The sequence below is a fragment of the Spea bombifrons genome, chromosome 8, assembly GCF_027358695.1.
Source record: "Spea bombifrons isolate aSpeBom1 chromosome 8, aSpeBom1.2.pri, whole genome shotgun sequence".
NCBI classification, from domain to species: domain Eukaryota; kingdom Metazoa; phylum Chordata; class Amphibia; order Anura; family Pelobatidae; genus Spea; species Spea bombifrons.
In genome coordinates, this window is record NC_071094.1 from 25412991 (window position 1) to 25440842 (window position 27852).

The 27852-nt window shown below is 41.1% G+C and overlaps 1 protein-coding gene across 1 annotated transcript; it reads left to right on the top strand.

Moving 5' to 3' along the window:
- Nucleotides 1-1134: 1134 nt before the first annotated feature.
- On the top strand, nucleotides 1135-25267 carry LOC128503256 (ubiquitin carboxyl-terminal hydrolase 12-like). Its single transcript, XM_053473296.1, has 10 exons — nucleotides 1135-1293; nucleotides 13787-13867; nucleotides 17975-18188; nucleotides 18685-18911; nucleotides 20396-20472; nucleotides 22055-22138; nucleotides 22744-22941; nucleotides 23335-23413; nucleotides 24620-24804; nucleotides 24851-25267. The coding sequence occupies exons 1-9, from the start codon at nucleotides 1246-1248 to the stop codon at nucleotides 24719-24721; spliced, it is 1110 nt and encodes a 369-aa protein (XP_053329271.1). The 5' UTR covers nucleotides 1135-1245; the 3' UTR covers nucleotides 24722-24804; nucleotides 24851-25267.
- Nucleotides 25268-27852: the final 2585 nt, after the last annotated feature.

The window sequence follows — 27852 nt, forward strand, 5'->3', positions numbered from 1 at the left end:
AGGATATTTTCATGATTTCATGATTAGTGGTATTTAGCGTGATACGGTTTGGTGTTAGGCTGCATGGGGGCTGAACTACATTGGATCACTGACACAGCAAAACAATGGCGTGTTCCTATAGGCAGGGAAACACTGGCGTGTTCCTATACACAGAGAACACTGGCATGTTCCTATACACACACAAAGCACTTGCGTGTTCCTATACACGGCAAAACACTGGTGTGTGCCTATACACAGAAAACACTGGCGTGTTCCTATACGCACAAAAGACTGAAGTGTACCAATACGTAATGAAACACTGGCGTGTTCCTATACGCAGCAAAACACTGGCGAGTTCATATACACAGAAAACACTGGTGTGTTTCTATACGCACAAAAGACTGTAGTGTACCAATACTTAATGAAACACTGGCGTGCTCCTATATGCGGCAAAACACTGGTGTGTTCCCATACGCACAAAAGACTGGAGTGTTCCTATACACACAAAACCCTGGCGTGTTCCTATATGCGGCGAAACACTAGCGTGTTACTAAACACAGAAAACATTGGTGTGTTCCTATATGCACAAAAGACTGGAGTGTTCCTATACATAATGAAACACTGACGTGTTCCTATACACACAAAACATTGGCGTGTTCCTATATGCGCAAAAGACTGGAGCGCTCCTATACGCGGCAAAACACTGACGTGTTCCCATATGCACAAAAGACCGGCGTGTTCCTATACGCTGCTTAGCACTGGCGTGTTCCTATACAGTGTCCCTGCAAATATTTTCGGAATGTTGTGAAGTAAGGGGACCCGGCCAGTCTGTATCACTGAGTAATCCCAGTGCATTTAGCGGAAGCCGGCTTGGCAGATGTGGCAGTCGGTGGGAATGGGATGAGTCACTGGGATACTATGTTTGTTACTGGAAGGCTATGTCATATCACTCAATAGAATATCTCATTTAGGGTCCCATAGGGAACAGAGATGGTCCATTTAAAGGGCACACAAAAAAGCACGTGTCTGTCCCCCCACCCGTGCAGCGCCTCACTGCCGACAGACAGCTAGTGCACATCCCAATGCATTCTCCGCCCCAGAGTCTCCCGAACTCTCTAATCCGGAACTTTGTTTCCAGGGCTGCTTCGCCGTCGGACTGTTTTGAAAGGTGCACCGTGACGGGCGGAGCGCTTTCCCGGTGACCCTGCTGCGGCTGTCAAGGGCCGAGCCCCGGTTCATCATCATGGCGGTGGCGGAGGAAGGCGGATGGACGTACTGATGACCGTCCGGAAGATCGCCTCGATCTGTACGATGGTGAGAGGAAATGTCAGGGGATCATGGAAGGGCAGGGTACAGAAGGGGGGGACGCCCCAGTGTAGTAACTTTAAAGCTGAAGTGAAGGGTTCAAGAGACCCCCTGAAAAAGCTGATGGGGCAGTGAGGGTTACGGTTGGCTGAGGATGGGGCAGACACAGGACTGGAAAACGGCAGATCAACATAAAGCGGATTGTAACTCCCATCAGCCCCAGACTGCCTGAACTGGCTAGGGTGATAGGAGTGGTCCTGTAATTACAGGTAAAGGCCTGCAGTTTCCCAGCCCTGGCCATCTACCCAGCCACCCCAAGCCCTGCATTATTAAATATACTTTTAAAATGCGTTCATTTAGCTGAACTATATCTGTCTTTTGGTTTCTTTGTTTTTATGTAGATGCTTTAAGTGAATAAATATGTTGTCGCCAGGTATAGGTGTGGTGTGTTGCGTGTTCTGTGTATGTGATATGACATATCTTTACTATGTTGGGTGGTGAGCACGGTGCAGGTAAATGTAAGCGGAGATCCTCTTAAGCGTAATAGTAACGGATAATTAACATTGGAAGGTTTTCATAGATTCGCATGCAGTATCCAGGCTTCAGACACTCTGTGTGTGAGGGATCGCGTAGCTTGCATGATGACGTTTAAATATTTACGAGGCGTATCGTGATGTAATCAGCGCCGTGTTCTTCTATCCAGGAGGGCTATGGGTCACAAGAACTGGAATGTGGATCATGGGTAGTCGAGTACTCCCGTGGAGCATAGAAATAAATGATATTATGAGACTTCCTGCAATATATTGCAAAGATAGAAATGTATGGTGGAAGTTAATTAACCATTACGTTCCCGGTGACGCTTCTCTTATTACACGAGTTCAAAGCCCTGGGCAATCTTTAATTCCATTCCATATTCTTTTTACCCTAACATATTTATAACGGGTCTCAGGCTGCACTTGCTTAAAGAGTAGACTTATCACCATAGCAACCAATGGAAAGGTCCAATCAGCAGGAACCACTGGTTTCTATGGTGATGTCACTTTTAAAAGTTTGAATGACTTTATCAGTACCCCATCACGATGAGTCCCCTGCTTGGGGTTTTTATTTTATTTTACCTATATTGGGGTGAATTCACTTATGAAAACAGATCTTTTTCTTTTCCCAAAGCCTACATTTTACATCTCAGTACCCTTAAAAAATCTTTTAAAATCTGTTTACAGATTAACAATACATATGTAATAAAACACACCTTATGTGTATAACACGCGTGCGGAATTGTTACACCATGTTATCTCTGCTCTGTTAAAGCCTTTGCAAGGAAAAAGAAGAGAAGTTCAGGTCCTGCCGCTCTGTGACACGCATCTCGGCTTAAGTAAGGTTAATGTTTAAATCCCAGGACAATAAAACCAAACAAAAAACACATGGTTAATTAATATTAACTAATGTTACAAGCTGCGCTGGCTACAGTTTCCTCTTAGCTTCATTCATCTGATAGAGAAATAATGTTAATGGGTGGTTTTCTTAACATTTTAGGTATAAAATCAATGTATTAACCCCTTAATGACAATGCCCTTACATGTACAGACTCAAAATGCATTGTTTTCAATGGGTTTAGGGACCGCCCATTGTCCTTAAGGGGTTAAATCAAATATTATGTTTATTATTGGAGGTGTTGGCCAGAGTGGGTAGGACGAACGTGAGCATCACGGAGTTTGTATCCGACAAGTAGCTGAGTTACATTCTGAAAGGATTAAGGTTTTGTGGAATCAAGTTGAAGAGCTTTGGTTTCCTGATGAGAATCTGCTTGTTCTTTCTTCTTGTTTTGCTGATCATGGTTTGTTTGGCACTAAACAAAACCGCTGCTAAAGCGAAACAGATCAATAGTGCTTCGACTACGACATGGTGCCAGCAAAGGCAGCTCCTACCGGAGAGAGGGAAGCAGTCACCCTGCCTTAACAGTATGTAGAAGAGCAGATATGTGATGGAAGTATTAATATTATTATTATTATTTTATATAGCGCCATCAAATTCCGTAGCGCTGTACAATGGGAAGACAGGACATAACAAGTTGCATGTACTATAACAATATGACTTACAGAAACAGAGTAGTACTTATCATAGGTGTTTACTCACTAAGCAGGGAGTTAACGTTATGGTTACACAACGACAGGATCTTACAACCTGGTTCACACGTCACCGCTTGTGCGTCGTCAGTTGTTGCACTTTTCTGTATGGAGGATCTGTCACACCAGAGTTATTAGCAGTAGGTTGTTGTTAATATTATTATTATTATCTTGTATTTATAAAGCGTCAATTTAAGCAATGCTTATTAACCCCTTCGTGACAATGGCTGTTTTTACATTTCCGCGGTGCTCGTGTTTAGCTGTAATTTTCTTTCCCGTTTACTGAACCCACACAAGTTATATATTGGGTTTTTTTCTGGACCAGAAGGGCCTTCTTTAGATGCCATTGTTTTGATTGTATCATATCATTTACTATTAAAAAAAAAAGTATAAAATATGTTTTTTCTAACTTATACTATCTATTACTCATCTATAAAAGCTAATGAAAAACCCGCTAAATAGATTCTACTATTTGTCCTGAGTTTAGAAATACCCAATGTTTTTATGTGTTTTTGCTTTTTTTCTGCACTTTCTTGGCCAATAAGTACAAGTAGCGTTTTGCTATTTATGAAAACTAGACACCCCAGGGTAATTCAAATGCTGGTATTTTAACTCTTTCCATTCATCTTCCACCATCTTTCCATCTACCACCAGTCTTTGTCAAACTTTGTGGTAGTCATTTTTCTGCATTTTTCTTCACACACATTTTACTTCAGGTATGAATTAAAAGGTCCTGGTATATGTCGCTGTCATAATGTGTTCAGCAACATCCCCTGGGTACAGTGATACCCCACTTGAATGGGTTTGTCTGGCTGTTTGAGGGCAAAAGGACCACATTTGGGACATGCACATTTTTCAATGTTAAACTTTGGCATTTGGTGATCCACTGCCCATGTCCTATTTGGTACATCTTTGAGCCGGGCCATTTCAGTGTGCCCAACAAACCCATATATTTTTGAAAACTAAAATATGTCACTGTCATACAACACCCCAATATGTGTTCAGCAACATCTCCTGAGTACAGTGATACCTCCCATGCATGGGTTTGTCAGGTTTTTGGGGGCTAAAAGGCCACATCTGGGGCATGTGCATTTTTCAGACTGGAAATTAGACATGTGGTCATCCTTCCCCCGGTGTTAATTGGGGCATTGTTGAACCCGGCCAATTCAATTTAAAGTACGTATGGTGGCTGGAATGTGACCTAATTCAGAATAGTCTACTTGGGTTATAATGGCCCCAAACTTGGAAGCCAACCCATATCATACAATCATACATTTTTTAAAAGTAGACACCCCATGGGCATTTAACATGCCAGTATTTTAACTCTTTCCATGCAAGAATTGTTTGAAGATAAAGCGCTAATTTTAGGACTTGCTCATAAAAATATTAATATATATTTTTTTTTCCTTTTTTTTGGAACTTGAAGGTTCCCCTGATGGTGACATCAGTGGGAAAATATTTTTACATTTTACTATTTTTTTTTCATTTTTTTAAAATCTATTTTACTAATCACACTGTGATTAGAAAGCTGGGCTCCCTTGACTTGCATGGATGAATGCAGTACCGGTATTCAACCTGCAAGTGGAGCCAGATTCTCAGGAGGGTCTGGAGAGACCCTCCTGAGAACTCTCTTCAACTCCATTGTTTTTATTAAAGGATGCCCCCATCTTGCCATCATGTAGTTGAGTATAACGCCAAGACAAGACTGCAGGGAGGTCCAGTTAAACTAATCTACATTTTATTTTTCTTTTACTTGGTAACTTAAATCACAGACGAGAGGAACAGTAGATAGAGCCTGTTGAGATGTTAAGGTTTTTGACGCTGTCCCCCATAGATAACTTGTGTTGGAAAAAAGCAAGCAGGGTGCTGGGTTGTATGGCTAGTGGCATTGGTAGTAGGAAGATCGGTGGCTTACAGTGACAACCCCCCCACTCCCTTACTATTTAAGCGATGCGTAGATTCAACAGGGCTGGCGGTAATCATGCCTTGAGTGTCTTGTGGCATTAAACCCATTTATCAATAAAATTTGGTTAATTGGTTGATTTAGTAAATAAGGGGCAATTAAATTTTCACATAGGGCCAGGTAGGGTTAGATAACTTTTTTCCTTCTATAGGTGTAATCATCCTTTAAAAACTGCATTTTGTGTTATAAATTTGCAAAATAGAAGAAATTGGGAAGAGGCAGCACTGTATAACAAGAATATTATATTGGAGACAATATGAAGTTAAAGTATTTCTACAACATTATCGGATCTATTCCTGTACGGTCTCAGCTGAAGGGGTTTTGGAACAGCCTAGTTTGTGTCTAATTGTTAATGCGCAATACTGTTTATATATTTTCATTTATTGCTATTTTAATTTTCTGTATATAACATTTTTCCTTCCAGGGGAGGGCAGTTTGTTGAAGCAGTCCCTCTTACGCAAGTAGTTGTATCAAATTGAAACAAACCAGTGCGTTCAGGCAGCGCTGGGGGAATTGACCTTACAGGGAGAGTCTTTAAATTAATAAATACTTTAGTACTTCCCGTCCTTGTATATAATAAAACATATTTTAGTGATGGAGTCCTAACATATGGTGTTAAATTTATGTACTTTAGAACTGCATATTCAAAGAGAACCCATCACAATTACATTAAGCAAGTCATTTAAATTCCACTGTGGTTCTTGTAGCTGCATGCTACAGTGCGCGAAAGTTGAGGATTTGAAGTTAAGACCACTAATTTAATTTTCAACTGTACGGTAGGGGGTCCATATGCCCCAGATTGCCTGGGAGGGGATCTATGTTTGAGCTTCTGCCTCCATCTCTAGCTCCCTACTGACATTGAGCAAAATCTTGTGTGTGCGCAATATCAGGGACATACATCCATGCGTTAATGTCAGACATGAGTTAGATGGAAAGGGCTTCCAGGAAGGGAGTGACTTCATATGGGTTGGCTTCCAAGTTTGGGGCCAATATAACCCATAGTAGACTATTCTGAATCAGGTCACATTCCAGCCATCATATGTACTTTAATATATAGTATCCGTGTTGACCTATATGCATTTGCCTCTTTCCCCAGCCCCCTGCTAAATGCTGTACAGGAGATGTGTTCAACCCAACACTACTCCCTACGTGTGATACTCTCTTCCAGTCCGCTCCAGCTGGCTCGGTGAATGTGGGTGGGGGGGGGGTCAGAGGTCTGTTCAGACCCTTGTGCACATGTGCAGATAGAGCTCCTATCAATTTCAATGATTGGATGCTTCGGGAAAAGTCAGAACACGGAGGAGGAGGGCAGCAGGGCTGCATCTATTGTGTTTGTCCTAAAACTAAGTGCTTTAACATGCATTCTTCTATAGTGGGGGTGTTAAGACATTAAACTGTCCATTTTAAGCATGTAGTATGGTCTTTTAAAAGGAATTACATATACATGGGGGTTGAGTGGGGAGTGCAGTGGCTGTACTGGTAGATGTAGATGTATAATGAAGACCATCAGAGCAGGCAATTCATGGGCTTTAGGATGCCTTCTACCTCCTTGGAGACAGAGGAGGGGATCTAGGATTGCCTGTGGAGCAACACAGTCTATATGTCTATTTAACTATGCTATATGTAGATATATCCTTAAGAAGAATATTTCCCATCCGCGTACAGTATAAGCATGTGTGCAAGTTAATAACATATCACTGAGGAGATCTGGGATGAATCAACATTACGGCTAACACAGAGGCTCCTGTCATATTTAACATCTGTGTTTTATGTGCTGTGATGTGATAGATTCTCACAAATACAAGTCAAATGGTTATAAATTGTATTGTGATGAGGTCTTGTGCAAGTTTGAAATGACTAAAGGACAGGTGATCAGTCACTCTTACTGCGAACGTCGGAACGGCGAGCACCGTGTAACCTGTAACAAGCCGGAAACACAGTGGCCACGGCAGGGTTTTATTGCACAAACACTTCGAATTTATTAGCGAAAAACAATGTGGACACAAAACAGCTTTCAGAGAAATCATATGATTAATTTCGTTAATGAAAGCGGGAAAAACATTAAAATTGGAAAAGAATCCCTTACAGTAAAATCTTGCGCCTGTATATAATATGCAGGTACAAATTTACCCAACATTTTAGGACATCGTTAAGTACACGTTTATAATAACTCCAGCTTGACAGGTAGCTTCGCAGACACGTATTTACGTATACTGACGCTTGTACGCTGTCGTGCTGGGACTGAAAGCACACCAATAGAGAGGGCCCCAGATTTTATGGTAATTACTGACTGATTTGGCTTCTTGGAAAGCCACATAGGACTCCTCAAAATGTGGATACTCTTTTGGGTTAAAATGCAGTGCAGTCCCATTGATTTAGCTCCTTGGTATGCCATATAGCCATGAAATAAAATAAGATCCACCAAATTGGGGGCCATATATTGTGAAGGAATCCCCAGTATTAACACCTCAGATGGATGCTAGAGGACTGCATTGGGAGGCGGGTCCCGCGGCACCCGCCAAAAAACTTGCGTGCGGTCTTTCTGGGACTGCGGGCAGTCAGGCACTGTACCTGTGGGTCCCGGTAATCCCACGCAGTCCCGCAAGGATGCCTTCTCGCTGCTCCATTACAGTGTCTCCTATCTTGCTCCGCCCATGAACAAGGCGGAGTCACGTGATGTTACGTCACTTCCTGTGACTCCGCCTCGTTCCTGGGCGGAGCAAAAGAAGAGACGCTGCGAGGGAACAACTCGAGGGCAGCCTTGCGGGACTGCGTGGGAAATCAGGTAAGGAGGCGGGCGTGATTGGCCACAAATGTGGCGGGAGCGGGCGGGATTGGCCACGGGATTGGCGGGATTCAAAACAGCGGGAGCGGGCAGGAGCGAGATTCAAAAAGCAGTCCCGCGCAGGGCTCTAATGGATGCTTTTAAATAGTATTTGCTGGGTGTGCGCACTTGTTAGTCATTTCAGCAGCACCCCACAATCTGAATGTGTATGCCTTTCAGGGTGTGCTTCCCTATATTGCAATTCATATATGGCATCTAACAGATAAGTGTATAATATACTGTATTTGCCCGATTATAAGACGACCCCAAAAATGTGAGTATTAATTTAGAAAAAAAAGCCTGAATATAAGACGACCCTAAAGGGGAAAAAGTTTTACTAGTAAATATTAATTCACATATGAATTATTCATATTATTTTCATATTTAATAAAAACTATGATTGAGAAAAATGCATTTTCCATTTCCTTTTATTTACCAACCTGCCCCCCCAGTTATGCACATCTGCCCCAAGGCTTGCTACTCTACCCCCCAGATATGCCTTATACCCCCCATATGCTACTCTGCCTTCCCTGATATGCCTTATTCCCCCCTCCGCTGCTACCCGGGACTTCCATGACTGAGCACCGGAAGGTCATGTCACACCTGCGCTCCGTCATAGAAGCCCCCAGAGGAAGTGCCGGCAGCAGCAGAGGCTGCCAAAGAGGAGGATCCAGGTCCCCTGCAGCGCTGCGGTGTATCTGGATCTTAGTCTTGTAGTCAGACCTCTATTTGAGGTCTGATTAGAAGACAACCTCAAATATTAGAGGAGAGGGATTCTTATAATCGAGCATATAAGGTAGTTTCAACAAAATCAGCAGATGCATTTAAGTATAAAATGCCCACCTTACAGCTGGTTATTTATTTTTTAATCTTAAATGGAAACTGTAGGTTTATTAAATCTGCAAAGCTATAGAAGATAGTATTTTGGAAAGTGACATTTTTTTTCTTTTCTTGAATATATTGGCTATAACTTTACAATGCGCCACCCCCTTACAGACTATATTGGTGCAATTGAGATTCTTTTTGTTTTTAAAGTCCACTCACACCACTGTTTCCTATATGGTGAGAGGAGGTGTTCGGTGGCACCGTATTGTACATTTTTAACTACATGTTCTACAGATTAGTTGAAACAGACATGTTTATACTAACAAAGACGGAACAATAGCATCTTGGTTTATACATCACCGTCTCGCTGTTTAACACAACTCCTGGTGTCTGTACCTATTGGGTCATTATAGCTGAAATTATGTATACAAAAAATGATGGCTTAGTGAACAGTTTCTTCAGGTTTTTTTATTTGTCCTAAACTTGTCTTGGACCTTCCCTTTCAGTGATGGTTCAGATGAAGGGGTTACTAACCATTTTGCTCATTCTTTCCCAGGCTGATATGACTTAGATCATACTGGAAGCCGTCACAAGTATTACAGCCTTGTTTTTCCATTAAGACTTTTTTTTTTTCCAAACCCCAGGGAACATTTGAATCTGTTAATTTGAGCCGTAATGATGTCTGTCTGCAATCTGTTAAAGGCAAACAGATACATTCCTACTCTGCCTTAGAGATCTTGGTGTGTGAAGAACAGCATTGCTCCAGTATATTACAAAAAAGGAATATTACAAGTAATATTCTGCCGTGTCTGTTATTTTATGCCCTTTTCTCTCTTCTGCGTGCAAGAAAGCAGAATATTTTTTGTATTTTAATGCATCTTTAAAATGGTGTCAGACCAGTGCCGATCTTTTTTTTTTAATGGTTTTGATCAACAATAGAGGTAGAAAAAGATAGATAACACCTTTTAGTATAACAGTTTTCCAGATGAGGTTCTAGCATCCAGATGGATCCTGGATGCGTTAAACGGGATATGATGGTTTTCTTCTGGGCAGAAAATGTTTGTCACCCGTGGCCTTTTCTAGGAGCACTTCCTTGCCACACAACTCTTGGCCAAGAAAAGGACTACTGCATAGATGATGTTTGAAGGCATTGTCTGTTGGCCAGGATTTCAGCCATAAGGTTCTTCTGGTTACCACAGAGAGGGCAGGCTGATTACAGACAGATTCCATAGAAGAAATCTGCTGATCCTTTGGTCTGAGACACTTCAGAGATAATTGAGCAGGGAAAATAAACACTGAGGGTAAGGGTTCTGGGGGGTTTTATCTTTTTCTACCCTACCAGGATAGACAGAGCTATCTCTCCTATGCTTCCGGGAGTGAAGGGAAATGTTTATATTTTTCCTAATAATGTGATATTTGCCATGATGAGTGTGTTGGCCATGTTGCAAGGTCGCTTGAGGCTCTATCCATATTATGAGACATATCAACTGCAGTATTTTTAATGCCAAATCTTTCCCTTTACGTTTCACTGAAATCAAATAAATCAAAGGTCACTGTATCTGTTCCGTTAGTAAATTCTCCCCTCTCTCCAGTCATTCTCACAAATAGATTTGTCTGGCATCTGTGTGCATCTGCTCAAAGGTCAAAGACAACGTAATAAGCGCAAATAACCAGCGTGCCAATAGGTCCTGTACAATATGTGTAGAAACGTGTGTGTATACGTACATTTTAATATGTCTATACAAACATAAATTTGGGTGCAAATTAGAACAACCTGTCGTGCCTTCTGTGCCCTTTCCGTGGCTTTTCCAAAACATTGGGCCTGTCATAATCCTGTAGGGTTTTACTATTATAATGCAAAAGTCTGATCCTGAGTTATGTCTGGTCTTCTGCATACAGCGATCCATTGAGTCCTTCCTTGGATTCTATAAGAAGTCCAGACATTCTTATTCGGTCCATTCTCTCATTCATCATCTTCTTATTCAGCTTCCCCTGAACAAGCAGGACTCTCCTCTCACCCTGGGGTATTTCACAAAACTCTAGCTGAAGCCTAGGGCAGCCCTCCTCCATAAATACCTAGGTGATTTATGTTGTGTGTATACATAAAGCAGTATTTGTATATATTACTAAATCTTTTTCAGTGCATTTATACTAGGTTAACAGCCGTTACCAACGCTTTATCAATTTTAACACAAAACATATAAGGAAATGAAGGTCGCATGGAGAATAACAGCTTCTTCTGAAAACAACACTAATAACCCAGATAATAGACTTAGTGTCTGTACTCTCAGTGGTTCCCTGGTGTTTAACGGGGCACTCCAGCCATCATTTGCACTTAAATTCATATTCTAATTTAAAGTTAGCAGACTCCCTCAACACATCTGCTTGCCTAGTAGTAATCATACCTGGAAACTCTCTAGGTTCTTGTACTCCATGTCATCACGGAGAAACTCTGGGTCGTGGTTGTAGCATGCCTCAATCCTCGCCCACCTCCCCTCCAACCACGGCCATCTTTCCTGCATGTGGGGTTGACTCCAGCGTCAGCAGGACCGCTCTCCAACTTCAGCGGGAAAGCCTACCTACATAAGTGGGACCACCTATACACACCATGAAAAGGGAAGGTTCTGGGTAGCTGGAGCCTGTATGGTAGTATGTATTATACTGACCACCAATGAGATCACAGAAAACACCTGCGTCGATGTCGGTGAGAGTGCTTTCCTGTAAATGATTGGCTGCTTTAAGGAGCCAAAAGTGGTTCAAAACCTGACCATGGGTGGGGTGGTACACTACAGCACTGGGGTAAATAATGCGTATTAAAGTACTTACAAAGATTGGTGAGGCTACTAGAGTTTCACGTTAAAGAAATCTATCTGTAACAGATAATGTTAAAATGGGACTGGGGAACGAAGGATTTAAAGACAAATCTCTCTAGACTCGGATGTCTGTGAAATAATTTAGTAAGTTGAAAAAAAGGTTGCAAAACCTTTACGTTTTCTCTAGTGTTCCTAGAAGCCATCATCTCCTGATTCTGAGAATGGAAGGCTGTGTTTGCAGACATGGACATGCGCCGTGCAGAGTACTTGTGTTTAATCTGCCATTGAGAGGATGGATTATCTGTCAAGCACCTAAACCTCTAGGATAGGAGAACAGACTGAAAGAAAATACTTTTCCTAATGGAGAGAGTTGCTATATAATTCATGTACAGTGTAGGATATGAAAAGGGGTCAAATGAATGGTGTTGGGGAATTAAAGGTTCGGTGGTACCTTGTCTCCTCGTTAATACGTATGGGCTTTATATAAAGTAACACATGATGGATCTGCTGATATTCTGCTACAAGGAGGAATGTGTTTCAGAGAAGGAAGAGAAACAGAAATCCAAACTGCTTGTTTGCTGTAAAAAGAATTCATGAAACAAAAAACACACAAGCCTCATAAAATGTACACATATGTTTGCATTCGTGTGGACATGATGTTTTATAAACATGTGCTAGAATATAGCTATAGCTTGATTGAAATGAGGTAAGCGTGTAACGTATAGAGGATTGCCGAGTCTCTTCATTTTGGAACATCCATGGATACTGCAGAATGCAGTGGTGATGGTGGGTATCCGTATTTTGCACAGGGGTCCTGCTCTGCATTGAGTAATCCTCTCTGTAGCGGGATTTCAGATTGTCGTTGTACAAGATAACAGTAACTGGGGTCTTATTTTAACTCTTTCTTAGAGCTGGGTCCAGGGGCGTTGCTAGGTCTCCAAAAGATCTGAGGGTAGAGCTCGTAGTGGAGTCCGGTTTGGGAATGGTCTCTGCACACGCTACGTGTGTGTGTATATTATATATGATACATATTATACATACACACACAGTTATTTGCAAAACATTTAAAAAATTAAATTCTGATTTCTTCATTTCCAGCAACCAAATCTATCTGCTTTAGACATCCAATTTTAATATAGTATGTAAATCAGGACTTGCTTTCCCTTTAGCTCTCCATTTTTCTTTATCTCCTTCTCTTTCATCCCCTTCTCATTATCTCTCTTCTTCTTTCTCTTTATCTCTCCTTTCTTTACCTGTTGGGACACGTGACCGTGTTACAGGACCGTGTTCTGTGCTGGCTTCCTAGACCATAGGGGTAGGAATAGACTATGGTAACGCGGTGAGTGGCACCAGAGTCTCCATTCAGGGCTATGAAGTAGAGACTCGGGGCTTCAGTCCCAGTAGCCCCCCTTTTGACGCCCCTGGCTGAGTCCTGGACAGGTTATGAAAATGCTCAGTGGCAATGATGGGGTAGATGCACCTTAAAGCTGACAGATAAAGGAATGGCGTACTGGCCTCTCCCACCCATTCCCAACTGGAGCCTCAAGCAGACCTGAAGTGCCTTCTGTGTTTGATGAGTGGTAATGCATCTCTTTGGTGTCCCTGCAAACCTCTGATAGAGGAACAACCTACACGGTAAAAACAATGTGATACAATAAAATGCCGTTAAGTTCTCAAGGACGACAGAATCTATAGGATTCCTTTAGGCCTCCAATGGATCTCTGAAGATAACCATTCATAGAAACGTAACAAATGTAATTGAAGAACTGATATTGTCATATCCAGTAATTTGACTGCTGCCCTCGTGTTTTAAATTTTGAGAATATACATGGCTTCTATGATACGCACAAAGACATATGCTTCGTGTGACCATGAACAGTATGAAAGTGAAAATGCTGTCATGTAAGTGCATTTCTAGAGCAGTCATTATTCATCTCCCTTCTTCTCCCGACAGGGCACCAATGCCTCAACATTGGAAAAAGAAATCGGCCCGGAGCAGTTTCCCGTGAATGAACATTACTTTGGTTTAGTCAATGTAAGTATTTCCAGAATATCCTCTGTCTTTGGACTCAGTATTTAGCTTTATAGTTTTATATTGGTCGTGGAAAATAGAAAATAAAAAATGATTTTTATTTCTATTATCCTGATATGTTGGTTTAACCCTCTAAGTCAGGGGCGTCCAACATGCGGCCCGCGGGCCAAATGCGGCCCGCGAGACCTCGAGGTGCGGCCCGCGTAAGATCGGCAGCCAGGGCAACCGATCTTACGCGAGCCGCACCTCAAGCCCTGCTACTTACTTGTGGGAGGGTCTTCTGGACTGCACACAGAGGAAGCGGAGTTCACGTGACATCCTACTTCCTCTGTGCTTTAGCAGAGAAGGCAGAGGGAGGCCGCGCCCCCTGCTGAAGTCTGTAAGCGGCATCGAGGAGCTGGCTTGCAGGTAAGGAGGTGGGGAGGGTGTTTGAATGTGTGTGTGATTGAGGGAATGAATCTGTGAATGAATGATTATATGAATAAATGAGTGTGTGTGTGTGTGTGATAGCATGGATGTGTAAGTGCAGGAACCTAGGCATGATGGGACTGTGATTGCTGTTAGCAATCACACACCTATCATGCCAAGTCAGCCAGTACATGCTGAAACCTGGCCAGCTGCCCCCCTTGTGTATTGATGCTGCCAGCAGTATGGGGTCCGCACTTACAGCCACCCTGTACCATCATGTACTGGCTGACTTGGCATGATAGGAGTGTGATTGCTAACAGCAATCACAGTCCCATAATGCCTAGGTTTCAGTATTTACTGGATGGATGTGTAAGTGCTGGAACCTAGGCATGATGGGACTGTGATTACTGTTAGCAATCACACTCCTATCATGCCAAGTCAGCCAGTACATGCTGAAACCTAGCTAGCTGCCCCCCTTGTGTAGTGATGCTGCCAGCAGTATGGGGTCTGCACATCACTTACAGCCACCCTGTACCAGCATGTACTGGCTGACTTGGCATGATAGGAGTGTGATTGCTAACAGCAATCACAGCGAGCACAGTCCCATCTTGCCTAGGTACCAGCATTTACTGGTTGCCTGGGTTGCCAGCATTTACTGGTTGCCAAGTCATATTGCTAATTTTGTCCAATTGTGTGTTACCTACTTTTATTAAAAATGTGAGTTTCTATTATTATTTTTAAAGGTGGGGGTCATTTTCGGTTTTGGCTAAGTGAACCCTGAATGTTTTGGTCCAGAATTTTCATTTTAGTTCATCCCTAGAATAAATCTAGGGAATCCTGAATTTGTAGTCGCAAAACTTTCTAGGCCCAGAAATCAGTGAGAGGAAGAGTAAAGGTTTTGTGTTATTTACTTTATTTTAATCTGCATATTTTATTAAAGGCCATATTTTTTGTCACAGTGAAAAATGAGTGCGGCCCGCGCACGTATACAATTCTGATGAAGTGGCCCACTGCAGAAAAAACTTGGACACCCCTGCTCTAAGTGCTAGAATAGTTAGCCATATGTTAACATTTAAAAGTGTTTTGTTGACTGTGCTATCATACCTCATGACTTTCGTGGATCACACACACAATAGTCCCATTTTTTTGAGGCTCTGTCCCACAGATATTAGTCCTGCAATGTGGCCGAGAAAGCAGGATGAAGAAGGTAAGGAGGAAGCGAGTGGGGTCTAGAGGAATATGCTACTAAATCGTTCTTGTAGTGTGTATTTGTTTCCCATTAGTTTCAGAAGAAAGGGGGGACTGTTTTATATTTTGGTTTGCTTTATTTAAACCAAGGTCAAGACAAAATATTTGAAGCTTGTCTCAATGCAGACTGTTTAACCCCAAGACCTTTAAAAATCATTAAATAACCTCTTCACCAGTAACCCTATAGATACATACACTATGTTCTACATCCACTCATCATCCTACTTCTAAATCGGTTCAATCAGTTTGATGTGCGGTGTTACGAGATGTAAACTTGTTTATGACTTTGGTATTGGATAACTAAATGGAAATGTTGATTTAAAGACAGTTTGTGTCACAAAGAAATGGAAATTGTACTTTCAAAGGGCCCTCTGTAATTTAGTAACATCCAAGTCGCTTATCAGCCTAAACCACATAGCTGTTTGGGTAATAATTGAAACCTTAGTTTGTTCCAATGAATTAAAAATCTAATATGCACGCTTTAATTACACCGGCTAAATGATAAAAAAAAAACCAATTGCAGCTTTTAAGCGCTTTTGGTTATCATTTAGTCTTAATGTGGTGCGAGCTCCCTGTGTTCTCTCTCCTGCCTGCAGCTAGACCCGAACCCTTCGGTGGAAATGTTTTAATGTAACCGCTGCTAACTGATCAATCTGCGGTCAAGTACCTTTCCAAGTGTCATTTCAGTTCGGTATTTATAAAGCCGTCCCACCTACTTCACATTCGCTTTAAGTGGCCTCGGATTATTTAGCCAAGAGCTTCCGAACGAATGAGAGGGGAGCGCTCTATCTGTGATATTAATAGTCCTCTAAAAATAAAATCAAACTCATTCTTCTGTGTCCGTAATACGCACAGGGACTTTTTACAATATTCCAGTCGTTCCGGGAAATCGAGAGCCTAAAAAAAAAAATAGTGAGCCAAACTTTTTTTTTTTTTTTCTTGTAACTATTTTGTTACATTGATCTGTACTAGTTACCCGTTATTCTGTATAGCTCATAGCAGCAGCTATGTTGCATGCAAGATGCATGATCGCATCTCCCGGCACGTGATTTACTTACATCCAGCTCCAGCACTAGCTCTGCTAACCCATGCTAACTCATGCTAACCCATGCTAACTCATGCTAACCCATGCTAACTCATGCTAACCCATGCTAACTCATGCTAACCCATGCTAACTCATGCTAACCCATGCTAACTCATGCTAACCCATGCTCATGTGCAGCAAGTACTCCCATTGATTACAAGCATGTATCAATTTGTGGCAAAGTGCATTCTTCCCTCTACAGAACGTCGATTACATGACTGACCGCCCTGGTAGAAAGGACTAAATACTTGGGGCTGCGTCTTCAAGTGCCCTTAATGCTCAAGTTAGTGAATTTTTATATAAATGATTGCATTGGCTATTTTCAGCGGTTTGGTGAGTCAGCCTTTACTGCAATGTCCTTTCTTAAGTGAATTTATAACATATTTCCATGACAACCTTTGCTTTATAGGGATATGCTGACCATATTTAAAATACTATGAAAAACACAAAAAAAATTGCTCTTAAAGGGACAGTCTACTTCCCCCAAGTATCCTCACCAACAATGAGTGCATGTTAAAGTACTCTGTACTTTTAATATGTGTTTTACCCCCCCCCCCGAGAAAAAAAAGCAAAAAAAAAAAAAAAGCTGCATGCACGTGGCGGGATGCATTTGGCCGTTCTGAAGGTACTCCCCGGGGGTAATACAAAGGCTGCTGGGGAGAGGGGCTCCTGAACTAGAAAAATAAAACCCAGAAGGACAATGAAACATTAGGATAGTGCCTTCTTCACCTTCTTGTTAGTATGGCCCTGTCTCTTTGTTCCTATCATACAGAGTGTATATGTGTGTTTATGTATGTGTGTGTGTATATATATATAATATATATATATTACACAACATTCATATAGCTGGGGTTGCCAACATGGCCTGGCTCTCAGTGTCAATGTCGATCTTGGCCAGGCCTGTGAACTACAAGCCTTATTACCTGTGCGTATGTGTAAATGAATGGCACACTGAGCAGGTAAAGAGAATGAATGGCTTGTTTTGAGACAAATCGGTAATATTCAGCAGGAATAATAAGTGTCTATTGCTTGCTGGGCCAGTATTGATATTTTGCCGTCTGGCTTCCTTTGCAGCTCAGAGCTCGGTCATGTCGGGCTTTACTGCAAAATGTCAGCGTGTATCTTTGATAAAGAAGCACAGGAACGTCCATAATGTACTTTTCTTATCAAGAAATCATTGTTTGCCAGAGCGGGTAACTACCCTGTGCATGGTATGCACCGTTTTCTGTCTGGGCAACAGTAATAATTAACTCTTAAACACCCATAAGGAGCTGCACAACATTATACCTGATGATGCTCTTTTTTTCTTGCTAGATTCGCAATATTTTTGTATTTTTCCTTATTATTTCACCCTTTCTTTCTCTTCTCAGTTTGGCAACACCTGCTACTGCAATTCGGTCCTTCAAGCACTTTATTTTTGTCGTCCTTTTCGGGAGAAAGTTCTGGCATACAAGGTCCAGCCTCGGAAAAAGGAAAGCTTGCTCACGTGTTTGGCAGATCTATTCAACAGCATCGCCACGCAGAAGAAGAAGGTGGGAGTTATACCTCCAAAGAAATTCATCTCCAGGCTGAGAAAAGAAAACGGTACATCATCTCCTCCCAATATCTCATTCGATGACATTAGAATTGCCTTAGCATTAAGTAAAAATCCAAAGTGATCTATATGAAAGGAACATTATGGATATAGAGATATTATATATATATATATATATATATATATATATCTATATATATATATATATATATAGATATAAATAGATATCCAGAGAACTGCTTTGTTCTTTTGCTGATAAGTGGAGATTATATGAAGATGGGATAGGCATTAAACTCTCTTGATGGGCCGAACGATTCTTATCTGCTGTCAGATTCTACTTTTCTCTTCTGCATAAGCCCCACACTGCCCCCATGTGGCGAGCAATGGAACTTTTTTCCGCTGTGGGTAGCTTTGACATTTGTCGCAGTACCACAAACATTTATGCGGAAACCATAAATAAATACAAAGCCTTATAATGAGCTCAGATAATATTACCAAAATGTGTACTGGCTTACTTTTTGTGGTTTTTTTCCCTCCCCCATCTAGAGCTTTTTGATAACTACATGCAACAGGATGCTCACGAATTCCTAAACTACCTTCTGAACACTATAGCTGACCTGCTTCAGGAAGAGAAGAAACAGGAGAAGCAGAACGGCAAGTTGCAGAACGGCAGCCTAGAAACGCAGGAGCCCGAAAAGCCGGACCTTACTTGGGTCCATGAAATCTTCCAAGGGACGCTAACCAATGAAACCAGATGTCTTAACTGTGAATCTGTGAGTTCAGCTAAAACTCTAAACCAATTACTGGCTCTGCCTATAATCTCCTGAACACCAGGAGACGGGGGCAATATAACCCAGGCCTCCGGCGTTAAAAGCATCATGACCAAATTTCTATTGGTTTAACATTAGTTTTACTTGTATAATGTCCATATCGATGAAATGTCCGTATGACAGGGCATCCAACCTGCGACCCTCCAGCTGCTGCAGGACTACATCTCCCATAATGCTCTTTCAGCTAAGGGGCTGGCTGAGGAGGATGGGAGATGTAGTCCTGCAGCAGCTGGAGGGCCGCAGGTTGGACACCCCTGCTCTAACCTATCGTATGCACGTGATACAGAATGTGCGTCAGATGCTCACGTGTGATTAGAAGGCGTTCATCAGAATTGCAGCTATTGTTGCATTTCTGCTTCACTGGACACTACATAGATCTTAGGCACGTTTAATGCCTTAAAAAGAGTGGCCCATTTAACTTTATATGTTGCCCCCCTTATGAGTGCATGGGAGGGTTCTGCAGAATCCCTTCCCAGCTATTTGCCACGCAGGAGATGTGTTTGACAGAACATAACTCCTGACATGATATACTCGCTGCCAGTCAGCTCCGGCATTGGCTCTGCAAACGCTTTCCTGCCGCTCATTGGCATTTTTTTTTTTAAGAATGCATATTACAGTACTCATAAAGTAGTTTTAATATGCATTCTCCCTTGGTGTTGGTGTCAGGGACATTAACCTGTCCCTTTAAAGGAGTAGGAATGGCTTTATTTGAATTAAATACGGTGCTACTGCCTGGGTCTGTGCACATAAAAATCTATTAGATGGTTTCCATACTGAGACACTATGTGATATATTTTAAAATCCATTGCATTTTTCAGTAGGCTGCATTGGGGAGCTCCCACAATAAAAATATATATTGAAAATACTTGGGGTGTATAAAAATCCAAAGTTCTGACCACAACATCTAGTAGAAATGACCTTGTTACTGAACTGTTCCATTGGATCCTTTTTCAGATTCTAAAAATATTACAATGTAATATATTATATTATTTAGAAAATATTAACTACCAGCACAAAGTATAAGTGACTATATAAATATATTATAGTCCTTTTTTAATCCTTGTCAGTTCCACAGAGTCACGGGGGAAACATATAATTTGGTGGCCGTTAAGAACCAATAGACCAATCTGGCCATTTTATACTGACGTAGAGATTCGGACCTTAAGAGGTCCTTGGTCTTTTGTTAGGGTAGGCCATATCTTACGATGCCTGCATCTGGTGAAGTGGTCATTATCACATCCTGTAGACCATGGAAGATGGTTATGGCTCTATCATTGGGATTTATGATAAAAGGAAGACCTTCTTTACGAGTTATTTCACCCTTTTAGGTAGACCTCGTAATATCTGACTGTTGAAGCCATTTGATTTTAGCACTTAATGTTAAGGATTTGCGCTGGCCATAATATCATGCATGCTCTCTTTTCAAGGTCAGTAGCAAAGATGAAGATTTCCTAGATCTCTCTGTAGACGTGGAACAAAATACTTCCATTACACATTGCTTAAGGTGAGTCACATGCTGTAAGTGCCACTTTCTGCCGTCCCTACTGACTGATTTGATTCATTGAGCACGTTTTGAGCAGAACAACTTGGCAGGAGCTATAATAAGTAGAATAAATTGCCATCTTACAAAGTGCACTAGTTTATAACTAAATGCAGCTTTAGAAACCTCATTCTTAGTACTGCTGGTTGCCTAAATCCTTTCCCAGAAATAAACAGGTTATTTCTCATGTGACAATAACACAGTCACTAATTGGTTGTTGCTAATGTGTGTTATGGGATTAAACCTTCCGAGACGAGAATAAGATTACATTTTTATTTGCGTAAAATGCTAGAAAGTGTAAGTTTTGTCTAATTAAAACAGCACCTTTAAGGGCAGGCAGATGTCCCTTCCATTGTGTTTACCTTTTAATTCACATTTCACAACCTCCAGAAGTATGACAGCTTTCATGAACCTGGTTTGATCGAGGCGTGATTTGTTTCTGTAAGTCATTCTTATCTGTTGAGTATTTACCAATATGTTACTTTTGCTACGCTGTCGTAACTCTTAAATAGTTTGTGTTCTAGCCCATGAGTTCAATAATGAAGGTCTGTGGAAAAACTAGAAGAGTAACCGCCATAAATCCTGGATTTATAGTCCGCTTTGAAGACCTTTAATGCTGGCCCTTTATGGTTTGAACAGATGTTCAAAAATGAAATCTTCCACTGTCTTCATTTTATATTGCGGGGACATCCTACTAGTTGAACTAGTTAACACTTCTTTGGAAACACCGCCTCAGCTTATCATAAGAATAATCAATAGCGGTTAAACATCATGAGGGTGGTAGATCCACATCTACCGCCGCTTTGCCCTGACATATACCGTATTTCCCCATGTATAAGACGCACATTTTTTAGAAAAATGTGGGGTCTAAAAATTGGGTGCGTCTTATACAGTGGTGGTAGACATTTTTATTTATTTTTTACCGGAAAGGGGACCTGCTGCTTACCTGTGTTGCTCAGCAGCGTCTCTTGATCCGTCGCGGCGACACAGGAACCCAGTGGAGTCACATGAATGCACATCGCATCACATGACTCCGCTCAGTTCCTGTTCGAGCAACGCAAGGGGAAACAGCGGCCCCCACGGAAGTCTGCGAGCAGCACCAGAAGATCTGCGGTTCAGGTAAGGTGGGGGAGTAACTGAATGAATGAATATATGTGTGTGTGTGTGGGGGGGGGTAGCATGGATCCGTGTGTAGGGGGCACAGGGAGGCTGAAAGTGATGTGCATGTACTGGCTGCCTGAGCATGATAGGAGTGCGATTGCTAACAATTGGTAGCAGCTAACATCAATCACACTCATATCATGCCCAGGCAGCCAGTACAATAACTTTTTTTAAATTTCGCCCCCTAAAATTATACATGGGAGCGTCTTATACTTGGGGAAATACGGTACGTTGTGACAAACCTGGACTCTTGAAGGCTTACCGATTTTATAAAACCTGCCATGTGCTGGGTTTATTTCTTAGCGCACAGGAGACCTTCGTCGTGTAATTGTTGCCCACAAATTCTAATGGAAATAATGCGCCATGCTTTCTTGTGTTTCCCCAGGGGGTTCAGTAATACGGAAACGCTATGCAGCGAATGCAAATATTACTGCGAGCAATGCCGTAGCAAGCAGGAAGCGCAGAAAAGGTGAGCTTGGACGGATACAGACAGTTGGCGTTCTAGTGCTTTTATCTCTTCTGACATATATTTACATGGCTTACGCAATTGCAGTGCATTTTTCTGCCCGTATATCATTGCTAATACAGCAAAAATATGTTCCAAGTTAAACAGGTCCGCAGTTAATGGGTTGTGTTTGTGTTACACCCAGTGATTTAGCCCTATCGATTTTTAAAAGAATCCCCGCTAAGCACGTCACACGTTTCTCCTGGAGCTGTACGCCATGGGGATTCCCAGTTGGCTTCTATTACTATTATTCTAATTCTATAATTTTTATTGTGCCAGCAGATGCTGTTACAGTGAGGAATAATGAAAATAGTTAGAAAAGACAATTTAAAATTTACAATAATAGCAACACACATATTGGTGTAGAGGGAGAAGGCAGAGCCTCCGTCTTGCACGTTTACCGATGTGTATACCAACAAGGATTACTTTTCCTGGGCTGCCATTTTGGTTTAGGTAAATTCATTTAATGTTTGTCGCCATACTCCTTGTGACGCTCAGTCTCTTGATCAAGTTTCCAATAGGGTTCCTCTATGAACAGTGCACTCACCTGGCTCTTTGTCCATTGGCAGGATGAGAGTGAAAAAGTTGCCTATGATTCTAGCCCTGCATTTGAAAAGGTTTAAGTACATGGATCAGCTGCACCGATATACCAAACTCTCCTACCGGGTTGTGTTTCCCTTGGAGCTGCGACTCTTCAACACATCTGGGGATGCCACCAACCCAGAAAGAATGTATGATCTTGTAGCGGTGGTGGTTCACTGTGGCAGGCAAGTTACTGGAAGTCAACTGGGACAAAAGTGATGATCAAGACTGATAAATAAAGGGGTAGATGTGCTTGTCTCCTGGCACTTCATCACTACACCACCTTTCCTATCACCTTAAATCTAATTGGCAAAGCATGGTCTGTGTGTGCTTGTAGTGTGTACAGGAGATCTAACTTATTACTATGAATACATTTACAACAGGATTTAGATAAAGTACAAAATAACAAACGTTGTTCTTTTAGTACAGATTTTGTTTCAACTGCATTAGCCTGTGAATAGTAATCCCAGAAATATCTATCCTGTTATCATGTGTGTTACATAAATCAATACATTTATTTAGTGTTTTCTTACTGACACTGCTTCTAAACCTAATGTGTCGCATTGTTATCCTGACAGTGGGCCAAACCGAGGACATTATATAACCATTGTAAAGAGTCATGGATTCTGGTTGCTGTTTGATGATGACATCGTAGAGGTTAGTTTGTGTTCTGTTTCTCACGCTCCTCCCATCCCAAGTGATCACTGGCGTTATTAGCATGTTCAAGAGGTCTGTAAGAGGGCCTCTAACCATACTGCACTAAAATAACAAAAATTAAAAAAATATATGAAAAAAGATGATGATAAAAGACAGGTACATCCCATTGCCCTAACACAACATCTAAAAAGTATAACCCTTCTGCCCCCATTCACAACCATCAAACCCGTTAAGCCATAAGTATAAAAAAATACATATAGTACCCTATACGGTAGTAAGGGGTGGATAGAAAGAAAAAAACTAATGGGGTATTTCCGTAATCAGGAGATGCAGCTAAACAATTTTGGCCGGATTTCTCTGCCGTAACGCATACCCTGTGCGTGTTGGTGAAAAAAGACGCAGAAAACAATTTCTGCGGCCACCTTTGACAGTGATTGGTGGCATGAAGAGTGTCCAAATACCCCTGATACGATAGTCTGGGTTGTCTGCTTTACAGAAATATATATTTTTGTGGGTATTTTTGGTTTATTTGTTTAAAATTAGAGTTGCAATCTCATCATACCTAATGTAAAAATTTACGAATAATGAACACCTTTTCGTATGTTCCCTATAAGTGCTGGAAAAGTATGGAAATTCTATATAAATTTGGTATTTCTGAAATCAGGACACCTGAATTGATAAACTTGGAGGGGATTTTCCATCACTTTACCTAATTTTGTGAAGATTCAGAGGGAAAATATATAGGAATCATAAAGGAATCATACAATGTTAAATTAAACTAAATCAAACATTTACAACATTAACGTAGATTACCATAAAAGATCAAAATAAGACCCCTGGAAAAGTAGTTTAGTAGTACGTTTTCACACTGTGACAGCAAGGGTGTATGGAAGAAAATAACTTATTTTTTAGTGATTTAAAGGCGGACATATCTTTATTCCCAGAATTTTATACTTTCATTGTGTTAAATGTTACCTTGTTCATGATTCTTCAGGGTATACTTAATTGTCAGGTGACCCAACAGCAGGTACTGATAGGATGTTGCCACAATAAAATCATATATTGATTTTTAAATGATTAAAAAAATACATTACTGGCTACCCCTAGCTATATACCTATGGAAGATACATTTTTTTTTTATATTAAAACCCGAGAGGAAATAATTAAATCTTCTGCAAAGGCTAATCACTTTTTTTCCCCCCCCAGAAAATCGACGCCCAAGCCATTGAAGAATTCTATGGTTTAACATCAGACATTTCCAAGAACTCTGAGTCCGGATATATCCTCTTCTACCAGTCCAGAGACTGAAACATGCTACGTGAATACATTATTAAATAAAGCATATAATGCCGACCACGGAACGTAACGTCGGTCTCGGAAGAGGAGTTCATGTTCTTCTATTAGTTCCTGAAAAGCCGGTTTCCCTCTGGACTTCAGATAAGAAGCAGATGTAATCCTCTGGAATTCTTCTACAAAGTCCTGTCAATCTTTTCTTCTGTCTTCGCTCTGGCTCTCCAGTGAAGGTTATTATCCACCTTGAGACTTAGTTGGGCTTGTGTGAAGGTCCACTATAGTACTGTAGGCTGGTTGAATGTCACACATCTTCCCAGATCCATGCAAACCAGATAGCACTTTGTAATGCGGAAAATACTATAGTGTGGTGTTCACAAAATCTCAAATCAAAGCTTTTACACATTTAATGTGTGATCTGTGTTATTTTCTAAAATTACTTATAACAGTCTCTTCTTATGACATCAGAAGTTATTCTTTTCTTCCATTTGTTTATTGTTCTTCACTATTGTTGAAAACAGCTGCTGCTCCTTAGCACTCAATAACAGAATCTTTTGCCTTTTTTCTATTTTTTCATGTTGTAAGCACTTTTTGTTTTATGTATGGCTTCGGTTTTGGAGGATTGCTGTAGTCAGGAGATGCTAGGTATACACGTTAGGGCTACAATCCTATCTACTCAATCCAAGATCCTAAACAGACGAGCTTTATGTGTTCGAAGCAATCTATACCTGTTTATAAAGCGGTTACTGTCATGCTCCTCTTACTAGATGAATGTTCAATATGTTTGGAAATTCCAAACGCGTCACGTAGATACTATTTGCCCTGAAATGGACCTTGATTCCTAATAGGACAGCAATTTGTACGCTTTCCTTAAAGGGACAACTGCTAAAAAGGGGCAGTTACAGCGGGGATATCCAAACAATAGATCAAGGTTGGCTAGTTTGCCATTTTACATCAATTTTTATTTAATGGCAGTTTATCGATGTTTTTCTCATTCAGTTATACCAAGTGTATCCCAAGCATCGTTCTGAAGCTCTTTCCCTTTTGTGATGTCTCCTATCTGTTAATCTCATGTAAAAGTGGCTGCAGAAGAAAAAAAAGGCACTGGTAAAAATCCCTGTGGCTATTTCTCAAGTTATTTTAGAACGGTTCCAACAACAACAAAAAAAAAAAAGGTAGTGGCACTACGGACTTCCCTTTTCCTTCCGTTCCCACGTGGCATCTCTACACAAGCATGGAACGCAATTGACGCTTCTGCATGTATCCACCAACTATCCGCAAGTCACACCAGCATATGAAGGGTTGTAGCAAGACGATAGCATTGTGGCAGTTATTACCTTTGGTTTAAAAAGATATATATATATATATATATATATATCTTTTTTCCCATTGTTTTGTAGACATCTTCATTGTTGCCATTGTCCTTTACCACAGGGTTGGGCTGTGGGTAGTCCTCCTAGATGTTGGTAAACTGGGAATTCTATGACATTTAGAGCATCATGGGATTTGTAGTTCCCCAGCAGCCATTGGGCTGAGAAACGGTTGAGACTAGGAAGCTTAAAGTTTGTTAAACACTACAAGATTGTTTTTTTGTTTTTTTTTTTGTTATCTGGTCATTTTTGTGGGACCACTTGTAGTTTTACTTTGTAGACCCTCTTGTGAGGAAGTGTTTCATCCACATACACCTACCTAGTACACAATTTCGGCCTAGTGCGTAGGCTTACATTCCCGTAGCCATCAAAACATGCCATAAGGGACCATTTCAATACTATAATGTAATTTGCGATGCACACTCACGGCATGAATTCATTTCTCCCAGCTTTGCTAAGATCTCATGTTGCCTACGATTTTTCCTTTTGAGATTCTCTGGCCATTCTTCATGCTTTTTTTTTTTTTTTTTTTTTTTTTAAATACACGAATAATGCACTGAATTATCTTCAGTGCTAATGAATCAGTCTCGAAGCTTGGCATTAGGGAATATTTTCTCATGTGATGTGCAATCTACCGTTTAATTAATATCTTCCTGAATATCTTCCTGATGTGTTAATTAAGTATTCTTGACTATAATGATTCTCTGGCACTCCAGCATTTCCTGAGAGCATCACGCCAGCACAGACAGCTTTAACTGGCTGGGGATGATGGGAATTGTTCAAAGAAGCATCCAACATAGTGGATGTATGTCCCGTTAGGCTGTTGCTGCTTTAATGTGTAAATTCAGGAACAAAATATCATAAAAAAGACGACAATCCCTGAACCCCTTACCATTGCCTTTTTGTCCACTGAGTCTTCCCTTTCCGTCTACTCTTTCTCCCATAGTCACCGTTGCTACCTCAAGTACCTTTCCCCAGACACTTTTTTTTCTTAACCAGTCTAGACCTCACTTTCCCATAATCGTCTTCCTAAATCTTATTTTCTCTCCTAGTCCCAGTTTTGTACGTTAACCTTTGCTTACTTCCTTCCTACCCCAAAAACATTTCTGAGACTACCCCCTCCTTTGCGTACCTTTTTGTGCACACATGGTGGTCTTATCCCTGTAATAAGGCATAATTTTCCAGTGTCAAGACATATCCAGACCTCACTTCTCATGTGCTGTCCATGTTGATGGTCTCAAGGGAGATATTTCTAATTGGGAAACTTCAGTCCCAAAGGTAAGAGCTTTCAATACCCCACTTGGGGTCTCCATCCTGTCCTGGCATATAACTCTGTTCAGAATACAGGTGAAGTTCTGAATTTATGAATAAATCCTAAATGCAACAGGTAATCCACATGTACTGTGCATCCCACCAGATCCACCGAGTCCTTGTGTTTCTGCGAAATGGACTCTATACCTGTCCTGTCTGGAGGCCTTGTAATATCCGAGACTATAAAATAATGTGTACCTATAGCACGTCAAAGAGTTAAGGCTATGTTAGTCTTCAAAAGACTCCAATGTTTAAAAAAAAAAAAAACTGCTTTACATCTGTGTGTATATATTGAATATATATTTGAGGCTAATTAGGAAAATAAATTTATTAAAACATGCAATACTGTTTTTGGCCCTACTCTTTCTGTTGCTGTCCTGAAGTGTTTGTGAGCGTGGGTGTGTCATGCATACAATACACTATACTATATTGTGGTATATACTATCTATCGGATGAACAGATCTATAC